The sequence below is a fragment of the Argiope bruennichi genome, chromosome 10, assembly GCF_947563725.1.
Source record: "Argiope bruennichi chromosome 10, qqArgBrue1.1, whole genome shotgun sequence".
NCBI lineage: Eukaryota > Metazoa > Arthropoda > Arachnida > Araneae > Araneidae > Argiope > Argiope bruennichi.
In genome coordinates this window covers 114,390,726-114,409,536 of record NC_079160.1, presented here as the reverse complement: position 1 = coordinate 114,409,536, position 18,811 = coordinate 114,390,726, and the positions used below count along the sequence as shown (strand labels likewise).

At 30.0% G+C, this 18,811-nt stretch overlaps 1 protein-coding gene across 3 annotated transcripts; it reads right to left on the bottom strand.

The window, feature by feature from the left end:
* Window positions 1-504: 504 nt before the first annotated feature.
* On the bottom strand, window positions 505-17,817 carry LOC129987959 (oocyte zinc finger protein XlCOF6-like). 3 transcript variants are annotated; one of them, XR_008785618.1, is made up of 4 exons: window positions 17,492-17,817; window positions 12,039-12,120; window positions 1,580-4,004; window positions 505-1,457 (listed from the first exon to the last, which is right to left on the bottom strand). XR_008785618.1 is itself a non-coding variant. In XM_056095982.1 (3 exons), exon 3 carries the CDS (start codon window positions 3,445-3,447, stop codon window positions 2,011-2,013), a length of 1,437 nt encoding a protein of 478 aa, XP_055951957.1. In that variant the 5' UTR covers window positions 3,448-4,004; window positions 12,039-12,120; window positions 17,492-17,817; the 3' UTR covers window positions 505-2,010. The 3 variants fall into 3 exon arrangements, 2 of the variants coding, with proteins under 2 accessions (XP_055951957.1, XP_055951958.1); XM_056095982.1 differs by having other exon boundaries at window positions 505-4,004; XM_056095983.1 differs by lacking the exon at window positions 12,039-12,120 and having other exon boundaries at window positions 505-4,004.
* Between the last annotated feature and the right edge of the window lie 994 nt (window positions 17,818-18,811).

The window sequence follows — 18,811 nt, the reverse complement described above, 5'->3', positions numbered from 1 at the left end:
TAAGAATGGAAATAAATATAAAAAAATTAGATTTAAAAAATAGCTTAATACGCATCAAATTAAAAAAAAATTACCTAATATATAATACTTTTACGTAATATTTATGACGTAAAATGCCAAGAGAAAAATATTCATTATTTTCCTGAAATCTTCTTAAAGAGCGTCAAATTTAAATCTTTCCATAGTTATATAATAACATTTTCAAAAATCACCTGAACAACGAAACACAAAACATATCATTACATTCCAAATTTTAAACTTTTATATTCGAAATTTCAGGAAACATTTACAAGAACAATTCGAAACAAAATGGTTTAATATAAGATGCAGATTTAAAACAGGACAAAATTATATAAATTTCATAAATGAAACACATCCGTACAAAGTCATACATCTGCATATTAGATTTTATATTTCTAATAATAAACTCAGCTCTGAAACTTTAAGAAGGTACAAAAAGTCACAAAAGAAATTTATACAAGTTATAAGCACACACAATAGTAAAAGAAAAGTATTTTAATTTGCAATAGTTTTCAATAAAATACAAATTTTTATTGGAAACATATTAACGCATGTGTATAAAATATATTCACATTGATAAGCTGATTTTCCTTAAAGTAAATAATTCAAATATATTCATTTACATGTTTCGCAGAATACAAGGTAATTTTAAAAGAATATTCCAAATTTGCCGGTCTGTAAATAGAAAACAATCTTCTTATTTATCGAAATTCAAAAATAACAACTGAAAATTTAAATTCAAAACAGTTATAATGCGAGTCCGTCCGGCAACACGAAGCATATAGAAACAGTACGATAACTCATCCACACATTTTTGCATGCACAGTGTGAAGCTCTGAAACAAAGCAGATATGATTGATTTGATTTTTTTCCAGGACTACAACAAACTGCAGGTGTTTGCCCCCCCCCCCGTTAAAAAATGATGTTCATAAACTTAAAACGTGCATATCTTCAGACTTTCTTTCAAAGCGTGATATTGGAGAAACTGAAAGGGTATGGGATGAGTTATCGTATCGTCTTGATATTGTTCATACTTTTGGAGGTGCTTCTACTGAACATTTATAACTATATTGTTTAAATTTTCAACTGCTATTTATAATTTCTGATAAACAAGATTTTACTTTTCTTCAAAAGCACCGCAAATCTGGAATATTCATTTAAGTATAAGAACTGGTCTGTATTATAACAGTGAACATGCATTATGTACTGTCATAAAAAAATAGAATTTCTAGAAGAGATTATCGAAATATATTAGACTGAAATAATAGGGCATTTTTTTTTTTTTTTTGCCTGTGTTTCCTGAAACATACTTGTTAAAAAATCATTATTATAAGTCTTTCTCTTTAAGATGTGGTGAAGTTCTCCCATTAACAAGCGTTGAACACCAGAGGCGTATACTTCATTCATTTTCTATGATATGCTTCGGCAAATGTATCCTTAAAGAAATGGAATGAATATATTATATTACAGAAGTCACATGAGCACGGTTTCTCTTTCGTATGCGATCGGAAATGTACTTTTAAATTTGATATACAAGAAAATCCGTATTTACACTCACATGCATGCGATTTCACTTTCGTATCCGTCAGTAAATGTTTCTTAAAATCAGCATACCGCAGAAAGGCTTTCTTGCATGTGTCACATGTGTAGGGTTTCTCTTTCGTATGCACCGCAGATGTGCGTTTATATCAGAACGCTGAATAAATGGTTCACTGCAAATTTTACATGCATACTATTTCTTTTTCAAATGGATCATTAAATGCAAGTTCAATCCACGCCGCTCAGAAAACACTTTACTGCAAATTTAGAGAACATACGATTTCTCTTCCATATGCAATCGTAAATGTAATTTTAAAGTATACGCTGTAAAGTGTTTGTCACAAAAACTCCAAACGTGGAGTTTATCTTTCGTATGCGACAGCAAATGAGTTTTTAAATATGACTGCTGAGAATATGCATTATTAAAAATTCACATGTTTACGTTTTCTCTCAAGTATGCGTACGCAAATGTCTTTTCAAACTCCAATTTTCCGAAAAAGGTTTGTTACAAAATTCACATATATATGGTTTCTCTCCCGTATGCGTACGTAAATGTCTGTTGCAACTCCCCTTATCTGAAAACGGTTTATTACAAACGTCACAAGTATACGGTTTCTCTCCTGTATGCAGACGCAAATGTACTTTTAAACGCTCGCTCCGGGAAAAAGCTTTCTCGCAAAACTCGCATGTAAACAGTTTCTCTTGTGTATGCGTCCGTAAATGACTTCGGGTTACCCATTTATCCGAAAAGGATTTGTTACAAAATTCACATGTATATGGTTTTTCTCCAGTATGCGTTCGTAAATGTCTTTTCAAATTCCCCTCATTCGAAAAGGATTTGTTACAAAATTCACATGCATACGGTTTCCCTCCCGTATGCGTACGTAAATGTCTTTTGAAACTCCACTGATCAGAAAAGGATTTGTTACAAAATTCACATGTATATGGTTTCTCTCCACTATGCGTCAATACATGTCTTTTGAAATTCTCCTTATAAGAAAAAGATTTATTACAAACATCACAAGTATACGGTTTCTCTCCCGTATGCATCCGCAAATGTACTCTTAAATTCTGGCTCTGATAAAAGGTTTTTTTACAAAACTCGCATGTAAACAGTTTCTCTCCAGTATGCATACGTAAATGTACTTTTAAATTCCCCCTAGTCGAAAACATTTTGTTACAAAATTCGCATGGATACGGTTTCTCCCCCGTATGCATACGTAAATGTCTTCGGAAAGTCACATGATCCGAAAAGGATTTGTTACAAAATTCACATGCATACGGTTTCTCGCCCGTATGCGTACGCAAATGTCTTTTGCAACTCGTCTTATCCGAAAAGGGTTTGTTACAAATATCACACATATATGGTTTCTCTTGCATATGCTGACGTAAATGTACTTTTAAATGCCCAATCCTGGTAAAGGCTTTTTTGCAAAATTTGCAAGTAAACAGTCCCTCTTGTGAATGCGTCCGTAAATGTCGTTCCAAATTCCTCTTATCCGAAAAGGGATTGTTACAAAATTCACATGTATAAGGTTTCTCTCCCGTATGTGTACGCAAATGTCTTTTGAAACTGCCATTATTCGAAAAGCGTTTGCTACAAAAGTCACAAGTATACGGTTTCTCTCCTGTATGCAGACGCAAATGTACTTTTAAATGCCCATTCTGGGAAAAGGCTTTCTTGCAAAACTCGCATTTAAACAGTTTCTCTTGTGTATGCGTCCGTAAATGCCTTTTGAATTTGGAAATCATAGAAAAGACTTTGTTGCAGAAATTGCAAGGGTAGGATTCCTCGTTCGTATGCGACATTAAATGAATTTTTAAATGTGACCGTTGAAAAATTTTCTGTACCACAAATGTCAAATGTAAGTGTTTTCCCTTTAGCATGCACCAGTAAATGTTTCTTTAAATTCGGAAGCTGAGAAAATATCACAAAAAGAAAATTGCATTTTTAAAACACTTCTTTCTGTATGGCACAAGCACGAGCCGTCTCTTTAATTCCAGTTTGCTAAAAAATTTTTCACGGTGATTACAATTTAAATGCTGTTGTCCATATATGACAAAAATGAAGTTTCTTCATTTGGTAAATCAAAAGGGAAAACTTTGAATGCAATTTTTGGAATAATAGTTTATAACATGGGTCATAACAAAAAAATTCCTTTTTTTTTTCTTTTTTTGTATGTGAGTAACAAACGTCACTCATATGCACTAATAAATAATAAAAATTATAGCATCATTAAAAACTTCTAAACAGATGTATTGGGGAATTTATTATTTCATAGTTCTCGATTCCATTGAGATATGTTGTATGTTGGAAGTTGGGATTGTGGATCTTTCAAAAGTCAAGACTTTCTTTTGTTGCCAATTTATTCCGAAAGATGTGACGATTTATCAGCTTTTCTCATTAGCATGTCATCAGGTTCGTGGCAACACAATCTTGAAATCTAAAAAATAAATGAATAAATAAATTTAAATTAATGCAATGTTACATTTAGTGATACTTAAAAATGGGGAAAATATTTGGTAATTATTCATTTTATTAATTAACTATTCATTTGCTTAGTTATAAAAAAAAATCTGGGGAAGCACATGACTTTTCGGTTTGATTTAGGAATATGAAGAGAAATTTTGAGAAATGAATTACACTGGAACCTTACTTAACGAGCATAATTCGTTCTCGAATCTTATTCGTAAAGCGACACACTTGTTAAATGAAACCATTTTTTTTTTTCACAGGTATCTCTGCAAAATAGAACAACGCGTTCCATTCTAAAATTATATATATATATATATATATATTCAAACAAATCAATAGTAATGTTATTTATTTTTTATCATGCATGTACTTTTTTACACGAAAATTGTCCCTACACATTTTTCTTTACTCACGCTTCAAAATTTTGTAAACCTGAGATATAGTATTCAAATTAACTGAATCTGTAGCGCGCTTAGGCCGCGGTGGCCTGGTGGAAAGGTCTCGGCTTGTGAGCCGCAGGGTTTCAGATTATCGAAGAACAGTCGTGTAAGGGGGTCTGTTGCACGTTAAATCCGTCATGCCAAACGTCCTCCTGGCGTGGTGAGGGGAGGGGGTGCCAGCTCAGGTGTCGTCCTCGTCATCTGACCGTGGTTCAAAATTACGAGGTCTGTCCCAAAATAGCCCTAGTGTTGCTTTACAATGGCATGTTAATATAGCAAAACTAAACTATAGCGCACTCAGCTATGACTATATTATAAAAAGATAGTATGATGCTTCTAGTACGATGCTATTAAACTTATTCTTTCAACGTTTCCCTCATTTCAGCGGAAAGTTGTTGCTCTGTTAAATATTTTATTTTTTCCTCCCTAAATCAACTCTCCTCTGGCTTTCTGCTGCGATACAGAATGCACTTTTGTAATTTCTTGGACAATTTTGATTATATTCTTTCACCAACTCACAAATTTCTACCTTCGCCTCTAACCCCATAATCTTACTAGAAACAAAGTTTCGTCGATTAAGGCTTCCTAGGCACGTGCTCGAACCTCTCGGAGTCGCATTTGACAACTCTATCTGGTCAAAATCTCCCCCATGTAGACAGTAATGTTCCCTTCAAACAAGCGATCCATACAAACTGAATCTAGCATATGACGCCATAGTGCCTCCTCGTCACTCAATTTTGCGAAACATCACTCGTTAAGCCAATAACTTTATAACATTTTCCTCTGCTCATTATGCTAACCAATCATTATGATAACTGCTCATTAAAAAACGTTAGCATTTTGCGTAAAGCATAATATATATTAACAGGGTTTCCCAAAAAAAGTAGTACATATGTTTTTATTTTCTTAATTACTGCAATCAGAAATCTGCTTTCAATTGAAAAGTCTCATGAAATAAGATATCAAATGTATGAAAATACTTTGGCTTTCTTAGAGAAGGATAGTAAAAAGTTTTAAAAATTAAAAATTATTATTTCTGCATCACACTGACATAGTAATGATAGAGCATTTTGATTAGTTAGCTGAACTTAAAGTGACGAAATTAATTGGCGGAAGCTGCCCAGATGTTGAGATTGAAGGCTCCGTCTAAGTTTAATGAATATTTCTCAAAATGGTGAGGAGGGAGCAGATGATTATTGATGACATCATCTAGGGGTATTAAGAATTCCTATGAAATAAAAATGTTCAAAATATTGTGATTGGGGAACTTTGTGAAGAACTTTTCCCATAAAGAATGTAAAAGATGTAATATTTTTGCAATTTATGTCGAAACTGGTGGGTGATGGGGATTCGGGGAATTAAAAATTTTCGTAATTAATTCAGTGACTGTGGCTGTCGAAAAGGCTGATTAATTTGCCTTATTATTGTAAACCTGTATAGGAATAATTTTTTATTGTAAGAATTGATTTCGAGCAGAAGCAGCTTCAAACATTTTACTTCAAAAAAAAAAATGAAGAAAATGGGGGGAGGGGGGACACTTATTTAGATTTACTTAACTCCTAAAGTGATTAATTTTGCAAATCACCTCCAAAGCCACAGAGATTTTAACATTCAATTTTCATCATTGCATTGAAACGAATATCTTGAATAATATTTGTTGTAGCTGGTTTTGATAGATACTTAGCAAACAAAAATCAAATCTCTCTGTGTCATCTACATAATTTTATCAAACTGAATCGCAAAATAAAATGAAAAACCGAAGAATTAAAATGATTAAATAGTATTGTAGTTGCAATTAACTTTAACTAATCCCAATTATGAACACTGCATTATTTTTCTTTTCAAAATAGAAATGGACAAAGGGCATCCTCTTATAGAAGATGTCTTAGTCTTTTCAGTTTTTTGTAGAACAATTAATAACTAGATGACAGATAAAAGGAGAATGATTGTAGTTTGACACAAATAAATATCAGTATAAACAGTGCATGTAATCAGAAATAATCATCCCTTATCAATTCGCAATGAATATGCATTAAAAAACAGAATAATTTGTTTGCAACATCATAAAATTAGCGGAAACCCCTTTATTATGTGAGAACATAATGTTTTGGATGGAGAGTTTTGAAGGCAGAAAATGCACAAGCAGAAAATAAAGAGTATGATGCATCCACGACTTCCGCCCGAAGAAGCACAAAGGAGAAAATGGGCAAAACCAAAAGGAGAGGTATTGAATGGGACTATATAAGTAACCAAAAGTATAAGCATTATGTAATTAAAATCTATTATTGAAAAAATCTAAAATTAAAATAATTTCGGAATCGAAACGAAAAAATTATTTCTGAATCAAACTAAAAACTAAAAAAAGAACAGAAAAAGCATCACTGTATTTAGAGAGCGAAAATGCACCAAATGCTACTAAAACACAGATGAATTTAGAGAACCAAAAATAGTTAAAAACCAAGTTAATAGGAAAAAAAGTATAAAATTAAACCAAATAAAATAAGAATCCGACCCGGAGACTTTCTCAAGGGTCACCCTCAGGCAAGGATTCAAAATAAGGGATTTTTTCTGTGAGGAATCCAGACTAAAATGGTCCAACAATATTGACTCCTCGTGACCCGAAAATCCCCTGAAATTAGGTCTAAGGGATACACCATTTTTACAGAAAAGAAACAAAATAATAAATTAAAAGAATACCACCACCACTAATAAGCAAAAATACAATAACATAAAATAACTCTCATAACCAATTATGAAAACAAAAAGGATAGAACATAAAAGCAGCAGGCAAAAATTTTTTTTTAAACATATGCTGACCCATTTTTGTTTCCCGCGCCCTAAACTGTTTTTGCTAACGTCATTCAAGGTAAAAATAATTGGAGGGTCTCAGAACCATCTATTGAGTTAGTTAATATGCCATGGAAGGTCTATTTTTATTTTAGGTAAAGGATTAATTTCCAAATCATCTTAATCTCCTCAATCATCATAATCTTAAATAAAAAAAAAGAGATGATTTGGTATTAATCTCCTAAATCATCATAATCTTTTTAATTAAACAATAGATGATAATAACATAAAATGGAAACATAACAGAAATATGGAAAGATTATTCTTAAATCGATAAATTAAATGATCCCATTGAATAACTGGTCAAAAATGAATTAAAATTTAACGTTCTATAACTAAGTAAGAACAATAATTTGAAATATATCAATAAAATTGAAACTCATAGAAAATAGCACTCAAGACATTGAATTTTCTATTGATGTTATTACATTGTTTACTAAGTGGAAAAATTAAATTGTTCAATGAAGTATTAATTCTTTCTCAAGAAACAGAGAGAAATTTAGCTCACCATGTTTATACAGAAAATTTTATGAAATCTTTCAAATAAAGATAACATCGAGAATAAAACTGTGTTGAGAGATGCCAATATTTCACAACTTTAAAATTCACGAACATGAAGGAAATATAGTTGAAATTCTTGTGTTTTACAGCATTTTTTTGACATTATAAGCAAAATGGATTTCTTTCGTTGCAGCAAAACAATAAATTTTGCAAAAGCAAACAACATTTAAGAAGAAAAAAAAACTGTTTTTTTACACAATTAAAAATAATTACAAATGGTGTTACATTTTTAAAAGAAAAAACTATTTCAAACTTTATTTAGCTGAGCTGTGCAAAAAAAAAAAAAAAAAAAAAGACCAGCGTTAGAAGGTGAGAAGTCCCACTGGAATCAGTATTAATCAACAGTCCTCAATACCCATAAACTTTCCACATTTTTCAAATCAGGAGTTAATATTATATATATATATATACAGGGTGCGGCATAAATTCGTTCAAACTTTAAAAAATCATAATAAAAAAAGTAATGCTCGAAAAAAATTGCGGTTTTCAGGAATATGTTCAGAGAGCCTTTGGATTTTGTTATTTCCATTAAAAAAATGTATTTAAAAATGACCGATAGATGGCGCTCACACGTCATACCGAGATTGTTTATGCAAATCAGTATAGCTATAAAACATAAGTTTGGAAATGGATCTGTCAGTCGATGCCAGTAGCATGCTATCGCTACCGGATCGAGCATTAGTGATCAAACTGTTCTATAAGAACGGTGAATCCGCGACTAAAGCATTGCGACAGTTACGGACGGTGAAAGGAATTAAGGCGAAGAAAAACCCAATTTCATTGAATGGGATATTGAATTTAGTTCGCCGTTTTGAGGAAACGAGAAGATTAGAGGATCGTCCACGAAGTGGCAGACCATCTGTCAGCGCTGACCGCGTCTCTGCTGTCCAAAGGGTCATGTGAAATGTGGCAGCCGAGATTTCAACGGGAAGTTCCAGTGCACGTGAAGCATGTAAAATAACAGGAATTCCGGAAAGGTCGATCCGACGCATTCTGCACGAAATCTTGAAACTGCATCCGTACAAGATAGAGGCATTTCACCAGTTGTTGCCAGCAGATTGCGAGAAAAGACAAGGACACAAATGGAACGTGACCCACAATGGTTACTGAACATCATGTGGTCAGATGAAGCCAACTTTTCATTGCATGGTGACGTACCGACCAAACCACTACATTCTGAACATGAGACTGTTTGGTGGGGTTTCACTGCGTCCTTCATTATAGGCCCTTTCTTTATTGAAGAGCGTTGTCCTGTATCCGGTTGGAAAACCTGTTCCGCCACTGCAGGACGCTATCTTAGGCTTTTGCGAGACCACGTTATGCCTGCTTTGCAGCAAAGACGTGCGTTATCTTCCGTCATCTTCATGCAGGATGGTGCCCCGCCCCACGTTGCTAGTTCCGTTAAGACGTTCCTCCTAGACACATTCACTGAGGACAGTGATAAACAGAGAATGTAAGAATGAGTGGCCCTCACAATCGCCAGATCTTTCTCCAGCAGATTTTTGATTGTGGGGATACCTGAAGTCTCGTGCCATCTTGATGGAACTGAAAGATGCCATTCAATTGGCGTTAGTGGCATCAATGCCGACATGTCACACGCAGCTGTAATAGGCATGGTTACGCGCCTCACTTGCTTAATACCTTGTTGTGGCGGTCATAGTGAGCACATTTTACTTTAAAATAAAATGTACTATGATGTTACTGTGCTCTGTTTTCCTGATTTGCATAAACCATCTCGGTATGACCATGTCAGCGCCATCTATCGGTGATTTTTAAATACATTTTTTAAAGGAAATAACGAAATCCAAAGGCTCTCTGAACATATTCCAGCAAACCGCAATTTTTTTAGAGCATTACTTTTTTTTATTATGATTTTTTGAAGTTTGCGCGAATTTATACCGCACCCGGTATATATAAATGTAGAGAGCTAGAAAAAATTTTAAAAATAGTAAATTAAATAGATCAGAATGAAAATTTCTGATATATTTAGTTTATAATTTTTAAAAAGCAGAGCATCTTTATTTTCTTGTATAAAAGAATTGTAATTGTATATGAGAACTAAAATCTGTAGAATTGTCAAAAAAATTCGAACTCGAAATTTTGATGAATTTCTACATTTTAGACCTTCCTGATTTCAATAAAGGCATTTTTGAAAAATGTTCATCTGTCTGTGACAGGGGTAATTGAAAAATACTTTGGGCTAGATTGATGAGATTTGGCATATGATCTTTACATCAAATTTGTAGTTTTCTTTCCAATTTCGAGCAAAATCTGTCCAGAGGAATTCTGCCTGTCTGCCTTTTCAAGTATAAAATAACACGTTAAGTACAACACAGAGAGAACTAGACAGATAAAACTGTGTATACAGATTTAAAATCGAGATTGTAGACATTCCAAATCTAATTAGAGGTTGACTGCCTGTTAGTTTGTTCTTTCAGAAACATGTAAATGGAATAATTTGAAAATGCAATGAATTTAATACATAAAAATTGCCATGTTACTTTGGGATTAGAACTGTAGCTTTGTCTCAAATGTTTTGCTTTGATTGTTTCAGAAAAACATGTCTAAAGCACAAATTTAATTCTTGGATTGTATTAACGTCATGTCAGGTATAAATTGCCAAAACACTCAACACCAAGGTTGTCATGATATATTCAGCAAAAATGCTAAATTCACACCAAAGTTTAATATTTCATAACTATGCAAGGCATTCTCTGGGGTATTACATTTATTAGAGAGTACACAAGAAAGTTTCATGGAGAACGACTCCTGCTGGTTTGGTGCTATCTACATAAAATTTTGACTAGTTCTGTTAATGGTGTGAAAAAAAGTTTGTATTGAAAATAATAATAATAATCTAAAACGACCCAAAATCAGTGTATAAAAAATTTATGCATTAATTTTTTCAGGATCTAATTAGGAGCATTTTTTAAAAAAGATTCGAACAGCTTAGAGATAAGAAGAGGGGGGAAAAAAATCTCCTAAACTCTTCAAAGTTTTCACCTTTTTGTAACACCCATGTGTTTTGTCTGCTTCACCTATTTTTACCTTAAAAGAACTGGTCTCAAATCATTCAGATAAAATTACATGTTATTGAATTCCACTAATATTATTTTGCTACAATGTTTTCAATCCTATTTCAATCCATGTACTCATTTTGCCTTCATCAAATGAGTGGAGAAGATTTGTCAATTAATTTCTTCCACTCATTTCAGCAGTCTATGCTTTTAGAATCACTGTAATTAATTTCAAAATATTTTATGAAAGTTTGAAACATCAATTAAAATCTGCCTGGAATGATGCCCCTTATAAAATCTGATTAATACTTTTTAGTCTGAATAAATATTTAAAATTTTATTAGGAAAAATGTAAAGGAAAGAAAAAATGTATATATCATTCTGATGCAAGATATTTTTATATATAGAATACAATATTTCAATTTTATAAAGAGAATACTAAAATTATAAAATTTTATTTCAAGATTTAATCAAACTTTAGTCATTTTTCAGAATTCACTAAAACCAAAAATAATTTTTACAATGACATAACTCTACTTGGAGTAGTAAAACTACTTATAGCAGGAAGATAAAATTTGAGATAGAATCCTTGGAACATCCTAAATATTGATTTCAATCTTACAGTGAAAAAAATATGTCTATGGAAAGTCTGTCCATTATAATGCTAACAGGATCATTCTAAAATGCAGAATTAGATGGATGACATTAAAAAATGATTCTTTTACAATTTAAATTATAATTTTTCAATTCAGTTAGTCAGCCTATATGGTTGCAAATATAAGAACTAGATGTATTAAAAATAATATTTAAACTACAGCAAATATTTAAATGTGACATTAAAAGTTGATAGCAGAATTGTTATCAAAATTATTTTTACTTTCATAACTACCTTAATTCTTAATCATTTGCTTTCTGCTAAATAACTTTCCTTAGTAACTCAAAAACAATCAAACATGAAATATTCAATAAATTAACCATACTTTAAATATAAAATTAATGTAAATTCATTACAAATATTTTTATTATGAATTCAGAATTCACTGTTCCTTTAAACAAAAGGCTTTATTCATATAAAATAAAAATTTATTTTAATAATACAATTGAAAATAATTACAATCAATAAAAAATATAACTTACTCAACAAATGATATGGTGGATACTTCTTTCACATAAAGGTTTTAAGTGCAAAATTTTTAATAATGCATTATGAGTAACAGATCTGGAAAAAATAATAACATAAGATTTATCAAAAGTGTGGTTCATTTAGTAAGAACCCAATAATGGCATGGTTTGTCAAATTGAACAATACAAAACTAATAAACAAGTATTAAGATAATTAAGGAGAAGTATACAGAAAAAATATTTATGCCTTTTCTCGATTTCTAAACAAATTTTACAAGTAGTTTTACTTAAACATATCAAGACATTTGTTTCAAGAAAGCAAGTTCCTTTCCCTTCTTAAAGAATTTCCTCTAAAATATTGAAGGTTACTTATGTATTTTAATAATTATACTGCCTTAAAAATTTTTTTCATATTTACAATATGAAAAAAATTTTAAGTTAAGTTTTACCTAATTAATCTAGTATGAGAACATCAAAATTACAGAAATTTTTCTTAAGACATGATGAATACTATCCTTCTTCATATCTATTTTGAACAATGGTTTAGGTTTTCAAGAACATATTGTTGTTAACATAATACATTCCTCTAATTTGAGAAGCACAACTCATGTGCATATTCTTGCATTCCCCCCCCCCCAAAAAAAACAATTCTTGACAGAGTGTTTATGAGGGTTTCAGATATTTCAGTTTTCTTTAAATTAGAATGTCAGACAAAAAAAAATCATTTCATAAATAAATAACCTGTGCAGTTTAATTAAAGAATGTTTGAATTTAATATTAATAACTTATGGCTCACAAATTATCAATACACAACCTTATTAATTGAATCTATAGAACAGTTTATTTATATATTGAGAAAAGGACTAATTAAATTACACCATCAAAACTTTACATACATTAACATATCAATAATAGTAACAATAGTACCTTATAAAATAAACATATTCTTTTTTTTTAAATATATAATTGCAATTGAAAGCAGCTGCATGGAATGACATATATTATTAACTTAATTAGAAAAGTTATTTTACAACAAATAAAAGCAACCAGGAAAATTCTTTTAAGATTATTTATTAAAAAAAAACATTTATCTAATTTACACAAGAAAATGAACACAAACGCATGTTTTTTATTCCCAAATCTAACAATAATTTGTCAATATTAATGTCTAATAATATTAGAAGAAGGAGAAGAAAGAAGAGGTGCAAATAGGGGTAAAAAAGCTAGTCAATTAAATTTCCTTCAGTTTTAATGAAACCCTTTCTATACAAATTAATCACAATAAAACTTAAAAGAATCCCCTTCTTGTTTTTTGCTTTTATTACTTAATCTGAAAAATATAATACAGTAAGAAAAATAATCAACATAAGTTTCGTAGAAGAAAACATTGTTTCAGAAAAATATTTAAAAATAAACAAATAACTGCATGGACAATATATTTTTTATAATTTCAAACTGTACTTTTTTGCAAATATATACATTTGTTATATTAAATATCTGCCACATAACATTTAACCCATTAAGAATTAAAATGCTTACAAAATAAGGTAGTAGCTCAGATATAATCCTTATTATTTGATCAAGGATTTTTTTTCTTTGTATATGATCACAAATGAACCTTTATTTTTTAAATGAATAAAGATGAATCATTAAGAGAACTGGCTTTATTAATTTGTTATTATTATTTCCCTTGAATATAGTATTTACATGGTAGAAGATATAGAAAGATTAAAACATCTTTTACATTAAAAATATTGTAAATCAAAATAGATTTACGTGGTGAGACTTAAAACATGGAGTAGTCCTTAAAATTGACTTGCAAATGGTTACTCTAGAAACAAATAGTTTAATTCTTCACAGAAATAATGAAATTAAATAGCTAATAATTTCCCCCCTAATTTTATTTTAGATTTAACGTGATAAGATCTAACTGTTGGTGAAATTTTTTAGAATACAATGATACTAAATGGTTCCAGTTTCTAGTAAGATAAAAGTCATAGAGCCAAACAACAACAAAAATATAGAGAAACTTGAAATTTACAGTTTCAAAGAGACTGGATTTTGCTGCACTCCATTTCATGTATTACATATTTGATACAACATTCCAATAAGTTTTTTTTTTTTTTTTCAGTTTACAATTTGTTTTAGTAGTTTTAAAAATAAAAACCAAATCTTTACTACATAGATAACCATAAAAATAATAAAAATTCTGAAATCTTCTAAGACTAAAAACCTGACAGATAAATGAAAACTTTCAGTGTTTTAGAATTCAATTTAAATTTCAAAATGAATAAAAAAGCAAGACAAAAAATACAAAATACAGCAGAACTTACAACAAAAATGCCCATACAGAAATATCAGGTATGGGTCAATGATTGGCACAAACGTTGTAACTTTTTTAATACAGTAATCTGTTTTTAAAAAAATTCTTATTATATTATTTTTGAGAATTTTAATAGGTTTGGCTAGAATTTTTTCTACCTAGACATACCAGCTGGTCTCCGATTCTGCTGCTTTACCTATCATCATCATTTATCTAAACTTACTGAATGCGCTAGTGCTATTTTATTTCTTAATTAGTGAAAGAAATATCAAAATTATCAGACTGTGAAACAATTTTAATAATTCAATATTATGCAACATACATTTTTAGAAATAAAAATGCATCTCTTATAATGAAAATTCTATTAAAGTTACTAAACAGTTTCACATTTTCATTACATTGCATTTAGCTGATACTATCATTTCAATCCAACATTTATCCCCATGGGATGGGCTAACTCAGAAGTGGAGAGTGAAAGAACGATCATGTAATCCTAACGAACTTCAAAATTTGCTAACAGGAACTAGTGTATGAGTGCATGCAAAAAATTTAACTGGAGAAAATAAGTAATATTCACTATGTTGCTAAGTGCAAACTTAGAAATATGAGTGTAGATTCTAATCAGGAGTATCATCAGGATGAATATTTTTTTTGCGTTTGGAAATAAAAAATGTTTAAATTACTTTATCATTTCCAACTCATAAAAAGTAGAAAGATTTTTTTCGACATGTTTTATGAAGTTATTTAAAACAATATTTTATAGCTAAAAATGTTTTGTAATTCAAACTTTAAAAATAGGAATGATTTTTGTTTTCTTAAATATTTCAAACTTCAATGAAACTTCCTGAAAAAATGACAGTAAAATGTCTTAGTACTATATCATGGCTGTAAATTAGGAAAGTACGATTATGTCCCCCTCCCCTCCCCTATTTTTTAAAGTGAAATAAAGGTCAACCTTAATTTATTGATTATTAATATTTTAAAAAAAATTTTAGTGATCAATTACTTGAACCTATGAATTTAGTATAATAATTTAGAAAACTAAAAGAAATTTATCTTTCTTTGAGGAATTTTAAAGAAAAACATTTGAAATCATTTTAAAAAGTGTTTTTGAGAAACAATGAAGTATAAAGCACTATATTAACTAAAGCTGCTGTTTTTCTTCATATTTTCTCTTGTTGAGTATTTCATTTAAGAATTTCTTCTTTTTTTTTTTTAATTGAAGGATGAGCTAATGAAAAATTATAAATTCTAGACATTATTTTTGTAACAATTTGAAGAGTGAATAAAAAATACAGTAATTACATATAAATAATAAAGGTTTCAACTATCATCTTAATCCAGGTTCATAAAAACCAGTATTATTTACATCATGTTTCCAAGTTATTTCTAAGAATTTAATAAATCTGCTACTTAAAGATTCCATGTATAAATCAATCTATTTTTCAATTAATAATCAAATCTATTCATGCAATATAAGTGCATTGTGTACATAATACTTAAAACATAAAAAGTGAGCTATATCCTATCAAAAGAACAAAAATTTGATCTGAAACTTTTTTTTCTTTTCTTGAGGAAAGAATTTAAGGCAATATACTTCTAATGATTTCAATCATTCCTTAAATTTTATTTGAGTCTAATAAAACATTTTAAAAATAAAATAATAACAGTAATGAATTATAGTTTTGAAATTCAGTTCTGGCAAAGAAAAAATGCCATTTTTCAAATTAATTTTGATAAACTTGAGCTATTCAGCAGCTGCATTTTTTTCTTAAGGTGTAAGGACTTCCTTTTAAAACATATACACTCTTTGTTCTTGAATGTACTTTAAATTTGATGGATACTTAAGTTTTTATTATGGTAACATCAGAGAAAGATCACTAAAAACAAAATAAATCATCAGTCTAAATTAATAAAAATAAAGTTTGTCTACAGAGACAATAGTAAAATTTAATACTTTTTCTCAAAATTCCTTCCTTCCTAAAATTAAAAATCAACAATATTTCGATAAAATTTAACATGACCACTTACTTAAAAGAAAGTTAATCACGGAATTACTTTATTTTGGTTATACCATGGTAAAAGTAAGGCAAGTAGCTAAGATAAAACAGAAAATCTACATTTGTTTACCACCATGATTGATAAGCATTTATTAAAAACAAAATTAATCAGTAATCCAAGGATAACTATTAATCATCCCTTCTTTTTAAAAAAAATCAATAAATTACTTCCAACTTTTGTCCATCCAAGACTACTGGTATAGCTGCCTACATTTTTCAGCATATTTTCTTTTTTAATTCAAAGAGTAAAATTTGCTTTCTCATTATTTCAAATATATTTAAATAATACTAACGTTTTTTAAAAATTTAATACATAAACATTTTAATTTAAATAAAATTTTATTTTTTTTATTTGAAATTATGAATTGTAAATATAAATAATTTTATATTTTTATAATTATAAAAATCTGATAAAATATATTATGTTGTCATGCCAAAATGTTCCAAATGTGTTCTTACAGAAAAATTATAAGAGATTTCTTAAATCATCATATTCATTTACAAAATTTTAAGCACTAAATATTTTTATATTTTCATTTTAATTTTTTTAAGCTAAATGAAAGGAAAATGGTATTAAAATATTAAAACTGAATGAGAATAATAAAACAGAAAGATTATAAGCAATAATGAAACTTTTATTACAGATATCAGAGTTGCAAAATGCCTCTGATTACTCTTTATAAAATATAAGATGAGTTCTGTACAAAGTTATAAAAAAACATTTCTCAAATACCAAAATCAGAAAACATATTTTTAAATTATAAAATAAATTCTTTTGTATATTATTTAATGCAGAATTTACAAAAGTTTTACAATGCATTGCTAGAAAAGACAAGAATCAAAAGGGAAAAAATTATTCTGTAAAATATCAGAAATGCAGGCAACATAAAATATAATTGCCATTGCATACAAATTATAAAATTAAAAGCAAAACAAAAGCACGAGTACAAAAATTCAAACAATATAATTGAAGAGATTTGGAGGGAAAAAAAATTGCAGAGTAGTAGAACTCCAGATTGATAAGACAGAGAGACGAAAATAAAGTTTACAACCAAATTATCAAACATACATGAAATATAACATACATTGTATCTGTTATGTCGGCGATAGGCTTAAATCAGAGTGTTTTTTTTTTTGGACTCGTTAACCGGAGAACGCTAAACTGTGAATTCCAAGAGATGAACGCAAGAACCCCTTGCTAGGAGTTCAAAAGAGGGAGGGGAGCATTGGAAAACAGGTTTCATTCCGGTAGTTAAAGAAATGGGGGGGGGGACACAATACATGTACGGTTGCTTGCGAAAAAGCTTTTTTGCGCCAAAAAGTGAAAAATTATTTACACTGTCGCATGAATTCGCGATCTTCGACGAAGCGAGTAACAACTCAACTCCGTATTGAAAACAAAAGAACTTGGAAAAAAAACTTAAAAAACGGAACAACATTGTGATCAGCAACTGAAAAGATTCTGAACTATTTTCTTTCAGAAATGCAGTCATTTAAATTTAATATGTATATAGAATAATTTATCTTGTCGTAGAAATAAATGTTATATATATTTTTTTTTCAAGGAGAGTAGTTTTTCAATCACAGTAAAAGAACCCGTGTACCATAGGCGAGTACACGACGTGGCGTCCATGACAAGACTGTGATTTGAAATCAACGATTCGAAAGGCAAATGAATTATTTTAACGATAAATTATTTGTTATTAGAAATTTGTGGATACTTTGAAGTTAGAATAACTGTTTCAGAAAAATCATGGAAGCTTTAAAGCTTAAATGGAAAACAGTTAGATCTGCATTTACTAGATTATTTAATCATTTAGATGAGTCAGCGAAAACGGAAGTAAACATTGCAGATTTAGATTGTGTGGCAACCTTCCAGCTGCTTGGCGAGAAAAATAATGAACTTTAGCAATGAATTGAAGATATTTTGAATCTTTTCTTGATGTCTGAAGACATAAAGGAAGACGATATTGAAAAGGAATCTCGTTCAGCCGAAGAGTATTCACTCAATTTTAAAAAGATGAGTTTATTAGTGGATAGAAAAAGTAATTCCGCTGTTAATGCTGATACATTATCTTCAGTTGGCGGTGAAAAGTGGAAATTCAAGCTGCCTCTTTTGGAACTGAGGAAATTTGGCGGGGAAATTAAAGATTGGCTGCCGCTTTGGGGACAATTCCAAAAAAATTGATGAAGACAAATTTATCGATGAAACCGACAAGTTTCAATACTTAGTTCAAGCAAATGTCCCGAATTCCAAAGCGATGGAATTAGTTGAAAGTTTTCCCCCTACCTCCTGAAATTATTGCCAGTCGATTGATTGTTTGAAATCTAGATTCGGCAGAGATGATTTGTTGGTTGAATATTACGTTAGAGAATTGTTAAAATTGACACTCGCATTCAATCTT